The sequence below is a fragment of the Festucalex cinctus genome, chromosome 2 (genome assembly GCF_051991245.1).
Source record: "Festucalex cinctus isolate MCC-2025b chromosome 2, RoL_Fcin_1.0, whole genome shotgun sequence".
NCBI lineage: Eukaryota > Metazoa > Chordata > Actinopteri > Syngnathiformes > Syngnathidae > Festucalex > Festucalex cinctus.
This window is the reverse complement of record NC_135412.1, coordinates 27899845-27913131: the sequence shown is the minus strand read 5'-3', so window position 1 is coordinate 27913131 and position 13287 is coordinate 27899845. Positions and strand designations below refer to the sequence as shown.

At 40.4% G+C, this 13287-nt stretch overlaps 1 protein-coding gene across 2 annotated transcripts in view; it reads left to right on the top strand.

Annotated features, from left to right (window-relative positions):
- cpne5a (copine Va) overlaps window positions 1-13287 on the top strand; it is a 130493-nt gene that overhangs the window by 29527 nt on the left and 87679 nt on the right. For both annotated transcript variants that reach the window (XM_077514171.1, XM_077514172.1), the window contains exon 4: window positions 10948-10988. In XM_077514171.1, the coding sequence (XP_077370297.1) occupies window positions 10948-10988 (41 nt within the window). The remainder of the gene's footprint in view (window positions 1-10947; window positions 10989-13287) is intronic.

The following is a 13287-nucleotide window of genomic DNA, read 5'->3' as shown; positions in this document are numbered from 1 at the left end:
ACGGACTTATATACTTTTATTTACTGTTTGTGTATATAGTCACAAAATGTGGCGTTTTTGCTGTGCATACAAGCTGTGACTACATAGACCAAGATTCATTGCGAATCAAATCAGTGAAGAATTAGAAGACGAAGAAGAAAATAGCGCACAGCAGAAAAAAAAAAAAAAAAGAAGCCCCGATTGAAGTATTCCAAATGCATTTATATGCACAAAAATTGGCGTTATGAAAGGGGTAACCTAAGAGTGTTATTCGGGGTTTGTTTTTTTTTAAACCCAAATAAGACCATATTCCAGTGATTGCGCGTGTTTACAGAACAGGAATATTGCCAATATGCAGGGTTTTGAAAGGGTTATCCGCTTAAAGTTTTGGGTGGCCTGTCGGGGTGCTTCCCATGCTGCTACAGAAGGCACTACCCTTCAGCTAACTTGCATGCTAAATGGCTTCCGGAGCTCCTCTGATCCAGCAGCAGATGTATTTATTTATTTATGTATTCCATTATTACTGTGCTTCAATATGCATATTTTCTGACATTTTTCTTCAGTTGTGTACCATTTTTCTAACGACAGCTCAGTAAAGGTTTGGAAGCAGTGCACTTTATAGCCATTCAATAACAGTGATTGATTGATTTGAGCAGTGCGGCATCCAATCAATACATTCCATAGCTGGGAGGAGGGAGAGTGGGGAGGATAACTAACACAATCAATCTGCTCCCGAGAGAGTCATTACCTTGGATGTGACCGCCGTCAGGAGCACAATCCGGGCTCTTTCTGATTGACGCTCCCTTGGAGTCAGCCTGCACACAGAAAGTATGTAAGTCTTAATTGGAATGCACTGACGAACAAAAGCATTATAAAAGCAGTAATATTAATAATAATAATAATAATAATAATAATAACATTATTATTGTTATTATTATTATTATTATTATTATTATTACGACATACATTACATACATTTGATGATTTAAAGATCCTTGCAGATCAGAGGAAAAAAATCATGAATAATATGAAATTGAAATGGTCAGCGGAATTGTGAGATTGTCTAATGTTGATGACTTGACGTGTTCATAATAGGAACTCAACTACACGCCTGTACGATCGCTGATTGTGCTCGTTGCTTCATCTTGAATCATTTGTAACACAGTGCAAAGTGTTGACAGGAATGACAAGAAAAAGCCCAGAGTGGAAACAAGGCAAACCCTCCTGGCTTAGAGGGCTCAAGCTGCTTTTGTCACTATTTTCAGATGGACCCTCCGGCTCAGGAGAATTTCTTCTGAACACCCCACTGGTTTTGGAAATGTGAAATGACTGACAAGTTTACAAGTGTTACATCATTTGAAGGCTTTTTCCCTCGGTGGCAGTTTGAACTTCTCACTGTCAGCGGATTTGAGCGCAGCAAAATCGGCTCTTTTTTTCCACATTTCACTCCATCAAAGTTAGACAATAGTCAACAGGATTTTCTGTCTGTCTGGGTGAGAATGTGCGCTTTTATACTAGAGGTTTGCATGCTCAAAAAGAGGCATAAACTTAAATGTGAACGCAAATAAATGTGAAAGCTGATCAACTGCCAAGAAACTATGTTGAAGTGAAGTGAAGAGGTCTTAGGTCTGCTGTCGTCTTGTGGCTGCTAAGTAACTATTAATCTTGACAGATTATTTTCTATTCTCGATAAATATCCTGATTGCCTCTTCCACTAACACATCCAATTCCATCACTTCAAACTTCACCTTATGGTGCTCTCCCAAATTTGAAAACAAAAACATCACACCTCGCTAAACTGCCAAGATTTTCTTTAAAATACAGGGCTACCACTTATTTATGTCTTCATGAAAGCACTATTCTGTATATGTATTGATGAAAGAATGTCAGTGTGCTTTCTTTCAAGAGCTACAGCACACTAAACATGAACTTGTAACTGTGTGGCTTCCGTTTCTATGACGACCAGTTGTGAAGGTAGGGTGTAGCGCCAAAGGGAGTGAATTTGTCTCTATGTTTGGACACTTTTCTGAGACCTGCTAGCTGACCATTTTTCCCAAAAAGTGGCCCATCTAGCCACTTTTTGTGATGTTATTTAAGACTTGTTGTGACTCTGTATCTTTCTCCAGAGCAAGAAATGTTCACCCATCCACATCCACACTGCAAATGAAGCCACCACTGGCTCATTCAACTACATCATCCCATAAAGCAAGCGCCCATAAAGATTCAATTGTATTTTTCATCATGGAGGCAGCACTTCATCATCACCAATTCAAGGACGCATCTGTTGAGGAAGGACGCATCTGTACTTGCTCCTGCACTCGCTCGTGAATCTAACTACTTGTTGATTTTTGCATTGGGATTTTTAACTACATTGTTGCAGAATGCCTGGCGGAAAAAGAGCTGACGAGAATGAGGAGATAAAATCTTCTCTTAAAAAACTCAGTGGAATGGTTGCCGAATTACTTGAAATGAAGAAGAGCATTGAGCCACTTCTTCAGGAAATACAGCAATTGAAGAAAGAGACACAGGAAAAAGATCGACGCATTGTTGCCTTGGAACAAAAAGTGGATGATTTGGAACAAAATCTTCGTATCAACGATGTGATAGTCACCGGTATCAAGATCAAGCCGCGCCGTGGCCCTTTGAGAGCTGCGGCTAGCACGAGCACGGAAGATTCTGACCAATATTCAGGGAACGAGACTGTGGAACAGCAAGTGACACTTCAACTCAGAGATTTGGGATTAACTGTTGATCCTGCGCACATTCAGATGTGCTTTTCGCTTCCAACTGGAGGGACACGACCACCGGCAGTTCTGATCAGGTTTGTTGACAGAAAGAAAAAGATTGCTCTTCTGAGAGACCGTCACAAGCTTCGTGGGAAACATGTCTACATCAACGAAAACCTCACCAAACGAAATGCTGACATCGCCAAAAAGGCTCGACAAATGAGAAAGAATGGACTTATCGAAAGCACGTGGACAAAAGACTGCCGAATTTTTATTCAAACTAAAGATAACTCTGGTCAACTAAAAACACGAATCGTGAAAGGAGCTGAGGAATTGGCAGCGCTTGAGAGACAACAGTAATTCACAATATCACAACAACAACATCACTAATTACCCAAAGCTGGAGTTGTATATGATTACTTGCTGACTTTGCCAAGGCTAACTCTTGTTTATACACCTGCATTGATAACATGTATTGCTGTTCCCGTTTGAATCTAAATATTGTCTGGCTCGAATTCCGTTTGGACATTTGTTCTAACAGTCAAGGCTACATGATAAGGCTGTATTGTGGCTCCAATGAATCTGCTGTCAATACGCAAAATGGGGGTTGGTGGTCTGGTTCCTGGAATGCAGCTGGCGTGGGCCGCTCTGCTGGGTGAGCTAGGCTGGGCAGCGCACAGGAGTCATCAGATCCACAACATGCTAGCAACCAGTGGTGCTACCTGACCAGAATCGAGTGCTGAAATTGCTTGAAAGCAATGGGCCGAATGCAAGCCGATCTACTCTGGAAAGCACAACATGTGTGAAAGCTGATCCGAGGTCAGCGAAGACCCTACTGGTGAAAGAGAAGAATTGCGCTTGCCTTGGCTGCTCGCCTGGCGGGGTGGGCTTGCTGGTGGCGTCTGGGGACCGACTCACCAGTGCCAAATGACTGGGACTAGCCGCAATCTACACACGGACATTCAAGATGAACTGAGCGAGCAGTGTCTGGGATAGTATGGGATGGATAACGATAAAAATTAATGACTATTCTAAATAATGTATATGATTGATGCGTTATAGTAATGGGTCGATGGGGACGGGTCTCGAATAAGCTTCGGCTTCTACCCGTCAGCCCTTCTTTCGGATGTCAATGTTGCAAATGATGTGATGTGATTGATGTAAACTGTAATGTGTCCGAAAGGAAAAAAAAAAAAAAAAAGAATAAACTAAACCAATCCTCCAAATACACTTGCTAATTAGTGTAGCGCAGTAATTCTTAAAAGTTGTACTGTTTAAACTTTAACTTAACTTGATCTTATCTGAATCTAACTCTGGCTAACGCCCAATTCATACTGACTGCGGAACGGACGAGGGGCGGCATCCGTACGGACGCTGCAAGGAATAGAAAGCATTTGAGTCAATTCACACCAGCTGCAATGCAGTGTGTATGCGGTGCGGATCGGATGCAGCGCTCCAGAAGGTTTCTGCATGCGAATTTTATGAAGCTGAAGAAACTACACAAGCTGAACAGGAAGTCAAGCATCTGCATCAAGGTAGATCCGGTATATTTCAAAATAAAACTGCTTACGAACTCATTTTTTGGGGGGGAGGGAAGCTTGCTAACTACGTAGCATGGCATGAGTCTGACATTTAAAAGACAAAGAACAAGCTCAGAATGAATTAAACATGACAAAATAATACTATTTAAACACAAAACGTTCTTACCCATGGTAGAACAGCCATGGTAGAAGTCCCAGAAATAATGTCCAAAAAGCATATTGATGTGACTAACAGGCAAGTGTTGCTATTGTTTACAAAATAGGACTCGATATACACGGTTGTTATCGCATGAACTCAACTCTCCAGTGTAAACCCCCGTGATCTTGTGGTCTGGCGGGTACAGCTCACGTAACGCACGCGTTATGAATTGCAGCCCTTGCGGATTCCGTACGGAAACCGCTCCGCAGTCAATGGGAATTGGGTGTAACACTAGCTTATCTGACGCTTCTCTCAATTCTGAGGACTAGCGTTGTGTCTGTCACGACTGATTCGTTCTTTAGAATGAATCTTTTCAGTGAACGTGAGTGAACGGGTCACTTCTTGAAGTGATTCGTTCTCTTCTCAGTTCATTTGAGAGCACCCACGCTCATGCCGTCAGTCTTCGCGAACGACCAATCAGAAGCTAGCATCAGACGTGGGCGGGATTTTACTACACATGCAGCCTCACTATTTGTGTTCAGGAACGAGTACCTGAGGAAGCTTCACGTTAGCGACGACTTGAACAGATCAGTAAGTGAACGAGTCAATGGGTAAACGCGTTGCCATTTCCGGTTCAGGAATGATTCAGTGAATGAGTGTGTTGTCATTTCCGGTTCAGTAAGTGAACGAGTCAGTGGGTGAACATGTTGCCATTTCCGGTTCAGGAATGAACAATTCACTGAATGAGTGTTGCGGCTGTTGCCATTTCCGGTTCGCGAACGAGTCAGTGAGTGAACGTCCTTCCTCCATTTCCCATTAGCGTACGATTCATTAAGTGAACGTACTGCCATACCATATTTTTTTTTGTCAGCGTCTGCGTGGGTTGGGGGAGGGGGGTCGCTTAACGATTCGGTGAACGAATCTTTTGAACGGTTCTTTTAAATGAACTGATTCTAGTGATTCATCCATCCATCCATCCATCCATCCATCCATTTTCTTGACCGCTTATTCCTCACAAGGGTCGCAGGGGGTGCTGGCGCCTATCTCAGCTAGCTCTGGGCAGTAGGCAGGGGACACCCTGAACTGGTTGCCAGCCAATCACAGGGCACACAGAGACGAACAACCGTCCACACTCACAAGCACACCTAGGGACAATTCGGAGCACCCAATTAACCTGCCATGCATGTCTTTGGAATGTGGGAGGAGTCTAGTGATTCAGTTCACCTGAAAGAACTGTAATGCCCATCACTACGGAGGACGGCTTTTGTCACTATGATGACAGTGGGGGCGGGGCTATGGCATTGCAACAATGCAAGGGTGCCCATAAGGATTCAGCGCTTCGTCACCAAGCTGCCAAATTATACTTGGAAATTATACTTGGCAACCAGCCAGCAAAGTAAACATGAGAAGGTATCCAGTATAGCTCATCAAACAATGTTAGCTTAACATCTTCTTGGTCATGTGGCTGCTGAGTAGTTCAGAAACCGGAGACTTCAGTAATGTATCGTCTTCTAATCCTGCTCTACCTTCTCGGAGAATAATGGCTTCCAATTTTCAATGGCCTCGAATACGGCTGGCTACTTCCTGTACGATCTGCTCCCTCATTGGCTCTTGGAAGGACAAATGAGGGCTTGAAAGTCAAGTCTGGAGCATCGCTGGAGAGTTGCAAAGTTCCCGTATGACATTAGAGACAACAGGAGAGCCATTGAAGGAGGGTTTACATTTTCAAGTTTCCTTTACTTAGCTTTCTCCTGCACCCCGTGGCCCTTTTTTTTTTTTTCTTCTCGAGTGAGTACAGACACTGCTTCTCCAACTCACTTAGCGCTCTCTGAGCGGCGCTTCTTTTCGCCGACATCGCCTCGAGCAGCTTGGGCACAATCAAAGCAAATGGGAGGGACTGACAAACGGACGGAGAGGAGAGCCCTGGCGGAGGTCAGCTGAGTCATTTCAAGTGCACATTATTTTACAAAGACTCCAGTTTCACTCAAGGCAATACTTTAATTCAATAAACGGGAAGAACGCAAGTGAGGTTGAAAGGTGCGTGAGCATAGGACGTAGGAGGACTCACAAGATGGCTGTCATTTCGTTTTTGGAACCCAAATATGGACATTTTGTGTTATGTTACGTGTCTAACTAAGATAAACTAAGATGTTTTGTAGATAAACATAACCTACAATGAAACAACTACAAATTGTAGGCATAGTTAGTAGAGTCACTGCTGATTTTATTTTTGTGTGACAATTTAAGTATTTCTGATCATATTTGTTCATTTATAATTGAAGACTATTGTGAATCCAAACTCAAATAATAATAATAATAATATAATAATGAAAACCTTTCACATTCACGATTGAAAGAGTGAATGTGTTTTATAATTAGATGGGATTGCTTACAGTTTTGTTTGTTTTGTTTTGTTTTTTCACTTACTGAGTTCCTCACTGAGTGACAAGTGCTGATGCAGATTGCAAGACATCTGCTGCTCGATTAGCCACAGAGACATCTGCTGACCTTCACTTTGGTGGCACCAGGTGTCTCCTTCTCATTGCTCTCCTACATCTCCTTCATTATTCATTATCTCTGCAGGTCCACAGTAGCAGTAAATGTCTCATGAGCATGTGAAGGAATTTTTATTCAAATTGCTTTTCCACGAGTTTAGAGGGGAATATGATGTAAAAGTGACTTTTACATTTGCTATAAAAATAAATGGTGTTTTTAGGGCCTATCCACGTATCAAGTAAGAATTTTACAACAACAATCTGTCTATTTTTGAAAATGTGTCTTTGTCCATCTTACCGTAAAAATTGGGGTCGATTTACATAATCCTACCCCACATCAAATTTCTCTACCCGTGACTTGGCAGCTAGGCGAGGTGACAATCTGCCATTTTCAAGCAGCGGCCACAGTCCACACTATCATGGCAAAATCCGTATTTCTGTCTATCCATAAATTCCTGTCTGTATACACAACTACGATTGTTGTTAGTACTCTAGAAATAAAGTTGAGTTGACAGTTGAGTTTTGCTTGGATCTTGTTGGAATTTTAATTCTTAGGCTAGTAACCAGTGTTGTTCAAGTTACTTTTGAAAAGTAGAGTTATAGTTACTTTACTAGTCATTAAATTATGAAAGTAACTACTTTACAATATATATATATATATATATATATATATATATATATATATATATATATATATATATATATATATATATATACATATATATATATATATAAAAGTTTTTGTGATTCTGTCGTACAGTAAGAGAAAAGAGAACTCCTTCAGTGCTAACACTATGAAATGTATTTGAACTATAAAACATGCAGAAATTTTGACAGGCATCTTTACTTTTGCCAACTTCTCTTCAAACAAAAGTAACTGTGCAATATGAAATTAAATAATAATAATAATAATAATAACTGCAGACATCGTCAACGTTGACAAGCAAACTATTTTCAGTCTCACAAAAAGAAACTATGCAAATTTACCTCACATCTGGCCATTTCAAATAAAATACAAAAGATGGATGAACATGAAGTGTTTTCAGCCTCAATAAACAGATCTCTCTCTCTCTCTCTCTCTCTCTCTCTCTCTCTCTCTCTCTACTCTCCATCTGTGTGTTTCTTCCTTTCTAGCTCTCAAACCAATGGTGAAGTCTTTCAAACTTCTGATCCGTTAGCCTGTTCCTCTTTCCATTTCCATTACCCTCAGCTTTGCGCAAAGGGAAGCGCTTGGAATGGAAATATAGGCTTTTCGAATAAACTCTCAAATATTGAAAAAACAAGTTTTTTGGCTCTCATGAGGTGGTTTTTGAGACTTGTTGAAAGAGAAGTATTTTGCTGAAGTGTAATGGAAGCACTTTTTGCGCATCCCCTGTAGTCATGGGAAGCCCGCCAGGTCACTGAAGAAAGGAATTAGGAGGTACGAGGCCACTCGCTTTCATGTCGGAGCTGCCTCCCGAGGGTCTTTTTAAGCACAAAGCAATTTAGCTACAGGGCTGATGCCGCTGCTCTATACACGCTCCATATCGTTGCATGCAGTGTTTTAAGTGGGCCGGAACGCACCGGTACGGAGCTCCGCCACTTCTTTTTTTTTTTCCTTCTTCTTCTTTTCTTTTTTTTCTTCTTCTACTTCTTCTTTTAGAGAGAGCTCAGAATTGTAGTCTTGTGGTAGTCTTACCAATTCAACGTCTTATCATCATTGCTCTCTTTCTCTTTTTTTTTTTACGTGTATGTGTGCGTTTGCGTGCGTGTATGCGCGTATGTGCGTGCGTGCGTGCGTGCAAATACGTGTAAATCAGGGGTGGCGAGATCCGGTCCTCGAGGGCCGCATTCCTGCTGGTTTTGGATATTTCCCTTCTTCAACACAGCTGATTCATGATCAGCTCATCAGCAAGCTCTGCAGAATCCTGATAACGAGCCTGTTAATTGGAATCAGCTGCACTTCGAGTAGGGAAATCTATAAAACCTGCAGGACTCCGGCCCTCGAGGACCGCAGTTTGCCACCCCTGGTGTAAATTTATACTCATTAATTCACCTAAAACCTAATAAAAATCTCATTACCCTTCGCCTTAACCGGATACTTCAGAGTCTCGCCAGAGTCGTGAGGTTCAGACGGTCAGGAGACCAGAGGAAAAAGTCAGAAATGATAAAAAGAAAAGAAAGATAAATCAAAGTAAGATCCAGCACCAACCAAACACTTCCTGCCTTCCAACTGGTTACAAAATCAGAGTCTTACGTCAACCCCAGAAACCTCTAAATTCCAACAAATTCAAGAGATCTCAAGAGACCAGAGGAAAAACTAAAGAGAGGAAGGAGGGAAGGATAGATGAGGCAGAGTGAGATTCACAGAGCTCCGCCACTTCTAAACATCTCCCTTGAGCATTCAGGTACTGTGAACGCACCTCCTACAGAACTACAAGATCTCGCGTGACAGGACTTTGCGAGAATTACGTGCCACGACGCTGCTTTTTATTATCATTATTATTATTATTATTATTATTATTATTACATCTGTCATGGCGCTGCAGGGGTGAAACTTTTCACTTGGATCACATAACATAACTTATCTAACATTCATATAATAACTATAGGGCCGTTATAGAAGGGGAAAATGTAAAGCGTTACATTAGAAGTTACAGCAAAAAAAGTAGTTTTGTTATGTAATGTAAAGAATGTAAGAGCGTTAGTTCCAGCACTGCTACTAACTGCTCTTCAGAGCTCAACAAAGCCAAAAATGGCCACTCCTTCACTTTATCATAATCAAATCTAAAGTCCCAGAAAACCTTCAAAATCTGTTTTGGAATTAGGAAGGGACAAGTGCAACTTTAAAACTTCCACACATTCACACAAATAGGAAAGGCTTTTGTTTGTTACTTTGCGGAAGAGTCGGAGTGAGGAGTTCAAACAATTTCCAGTCAAAAATTGGTTAAAAGGAAGAACTATATAAAAACATGCTTTACAGAGAGTGTGGTTATGGGCGGAAGTGGTGGTTATATAATATGTACGTTCATGTAAGAACAATTGGGCATCAATGTGTTTGTATGTGCAGTATATGTGTGTGGGCGTTTATATACAGTGTAGGAAGATTGTGGTGCATATATTATGTACAATGTGCACTTCTTGAAGGATAAGTCATCTTTGGGAATGGTAAAGGGGGAGGATTTTAGTTTTACTTACTCCTTTTAGGACTGGCACTTCATAAAGTTTCAATGTGAAATACTGTGTTTATATTCTTAAATTTTCATTTATTTTATTTTTTTTGTGCTACATATTGATATAATTGTTCAAAACAAATTCTGAAGTTTTGAGTAGTATGGTAAAAGTAACTGCATGTGTTTTATTTCTCAAGTGGGTGGCATTGTTTCAGGCTAAAGTGATGCAGGTGCTACTATGGAGGGCAATTGAAGCTAAGCTAATACACAGAGAGGCACTCTGTCACGGATTGGCTTTTTTTCCCCTTCCTTCCTTGATAATGATGTTGACAATATTCCAACAGGAGTCAGGTCATCCTGAAGCTAATACCCCACAAAGCCGCTTCCGTTAGCCCCGCACACGTTTCTGTGCAAGAGGAATTTGGAATGACAATGGCGCCCTGTTGCTTGGTTGGATTCTGTCCGGAAATCTCATCTCTATTCATTGAATTTTTGCCAGTCCTGAGAGAGATGAAGATTGTTCCGAGCTGCGTGCAATTTATTTATTGGTACACCTCTGCTTAAAAGGCCCCATTGAGAACTAGATATCATGTTGTGGAGTTGATAAAAAAAAATAAAAAAAAATAAAAAAAAAATAAAAAAAAATCCAAGACAGTGAATGACGAGGTGTCCTTTTGTAACTGTACCTGATAGGTAACCCCCTGTGCCGTCCAAAAATATTGGTCTTAAAATGATCCCCCGCTGTTCGCTAAAGATTCGGGACCAAGTCACTGACACCAATGGCAAAAATACATGAGTAAAAAAATGACAGGAAGGCCTGTGATGAAACTTTTGTTTTGTCATACACAATGCTAATTACATTAGCATGTGGACAAAAGAGCATTCCGACCTATAACTGTTTCTCTTCTCTTGCAGAAATCTCTTGGACAGAGACACCTTTTCCAAATCCGACCCATGTAAGTTGTTTTTTTTCTTTCTTTTGCTAACAATGCTAATTGCAGCTTAGCTTCTTGATGTTTTTTAACATGACAGTTCACGATCACTTTTGCTGAGATTTGCTTGGGTTTAGTTGTCCTTGCTGTTTCAAAATGTTCTATCAATAATATTGGTTGTACAGTTAACTACAGTCTAAATCTAATCTAAACTCATGTGAAACAGTTTAAAACTGATCAAAATGTATTTAAAACTCAATGTAAACCTGATCACAACTCAGTCGAATTTCACTCTAAACCACATCTAAACTCAATTGAAGTTTAATCTAAACCTGATCTAAACTCAGACCTAAACCCGATTAGAATGCATTTGAAATATAGTTTAAACCTAATAGAAACTCATTTGAACCTCATTCTAAGCATGATATAAACAAAGAAATTCAGCCTAAACCTTATCTAAACTCATTTCAAGCTCATTCTAGACCTCATCTACACTTATTTGAAAATCAATTTGAACCTGATCTGAACTCATTTGAAACTCTGTTTTGAACTCCGTTTTAACCTAATTTTAGCTCATTAGAAACCAGAATCAACCTGACCTAAACTCGTTTGAACCTCAGTCTGAACTTGATCAGAACCACTTTGAGACTCAGTGTGAACCTAAACTGAATTTGAGCCAAAGCCTGAATTACTTCTTAAACTTCATTTGAAATTCAGTCTAAACCTGATCAGAATGCATTTGAAATATAATCTAAACCTGACCTAAACTTTTTTGAAATATAGTCTAATCCTGATCTAAACTCATTTGAACATCATTCAAATCATGTTATAAACTCAAAATTTCAACCTAAGCCTGATCTAAACTCAATTGAACCTCGCTCTACACCTCATCTACACTTATTTGAAACTCAATCTAATCTGTTTTTAGCTCATTTGAAACCCAGCCTAAACCTACTTTAAACTAATGTGAACCTTGGTCTGAACCTGATCAGAACTAATTTGAGACTTAGTCTGAATCTGATCTGAACTCATTTGAAACTAAGTCTAAACCTAATCTGGACCTGTGTGGAAAAACTGTCCATACATTATATAAACTCATTAAATGTTAATCTAAAGTCATGTGAAACGAAGGTGCTATGGCAGCATTTCGGAGAATTCCAGCTGTAAGATCCAGAATGACAGCCATGCTTTACATCATAGAAAGGAGGTCCAAGCCCTCTGTGTAAACAAGCAAGTGAGGCTCTGACAATTCGCCTACTTTGTATTCAGCAACGTTGCATTTGGCCCTCCTCAGCTTCATTTGAAGTCGTAAAATTGAATAGGAAGCAGGAAAATCCCACCGTGAAGAAAATGTGTTTTGATTACATGCCTCTAGTTGTGGACGCAGGTGGCCTTGAAGAAAGCTCGCTCGCTTCACGCCTCTTTGATGCATTGCGGCGTCATCAGATGGTTGACTTTATCGGACGTGGCAGGGTAATTAAAAAGAATGTATGCAAAGAGGAAGAAAAGCGACTTTGACCGAGATGACGGATTTATTTTCAACATTGGAAGTAGGGCTCAATGAAATGACATTAAAATAAAATCAGCCAGTTTGAAAATGTTCCTCTTTCGCGTATAGAAAAAAACAAATCACTACAACATTCAAAAGCAGGTTTTCTGCACAGCACAGTGAGCAAGTGTTATCATTATTATTATTAAACCTGCCTCGCAGTTCTGTTGTCTAGGGTTCCAATCTTTGCTTCTCCCACATTCCAAATGTGGCCCACGAGAACTTTGCCCGCCCCCTTGTCTAAACGCATCATCATCTTAGTGGCTGACATTTTAGTGGTTGTTGTTGCATCATTGAAAATCATTCAAACAGTGAAACCGATGTCACTCTGGATGTATGTGTATGTTTATATTTGACAGTTAAATGTTATTCTAAAGAAAAAATGTATGACTTCTAGATACCCAAAACTCAATGAGTACCCCCAAAAGTTGCCCCAACTAGATTCACTCACTGACGCGACATTGCGAGGGATGCAGGAAGAAGTGTGTGAAGGACCCATGCCTGAAATTGATCATAAAATTGCCCATTTTGGTTTGAAGCATCCATTTTAGATGAATTCCTCTTAACAAACTCCTACTAGAAAATTCACCCCTGTAATTGATCATAAAATTGCCCATTTTGGTTTGAAGATGCCATTTTGGATGAATTCGTTTTACTGTGACAAACCTCCGACTAGAAAATTCCCCCAAATGAGCCTCAATTTTAGGCAGGAATCCCAGATCAGATTACCAACCAATGTGCCTTTGCAGATTAGTGTGCTGTGGGAAATCATCA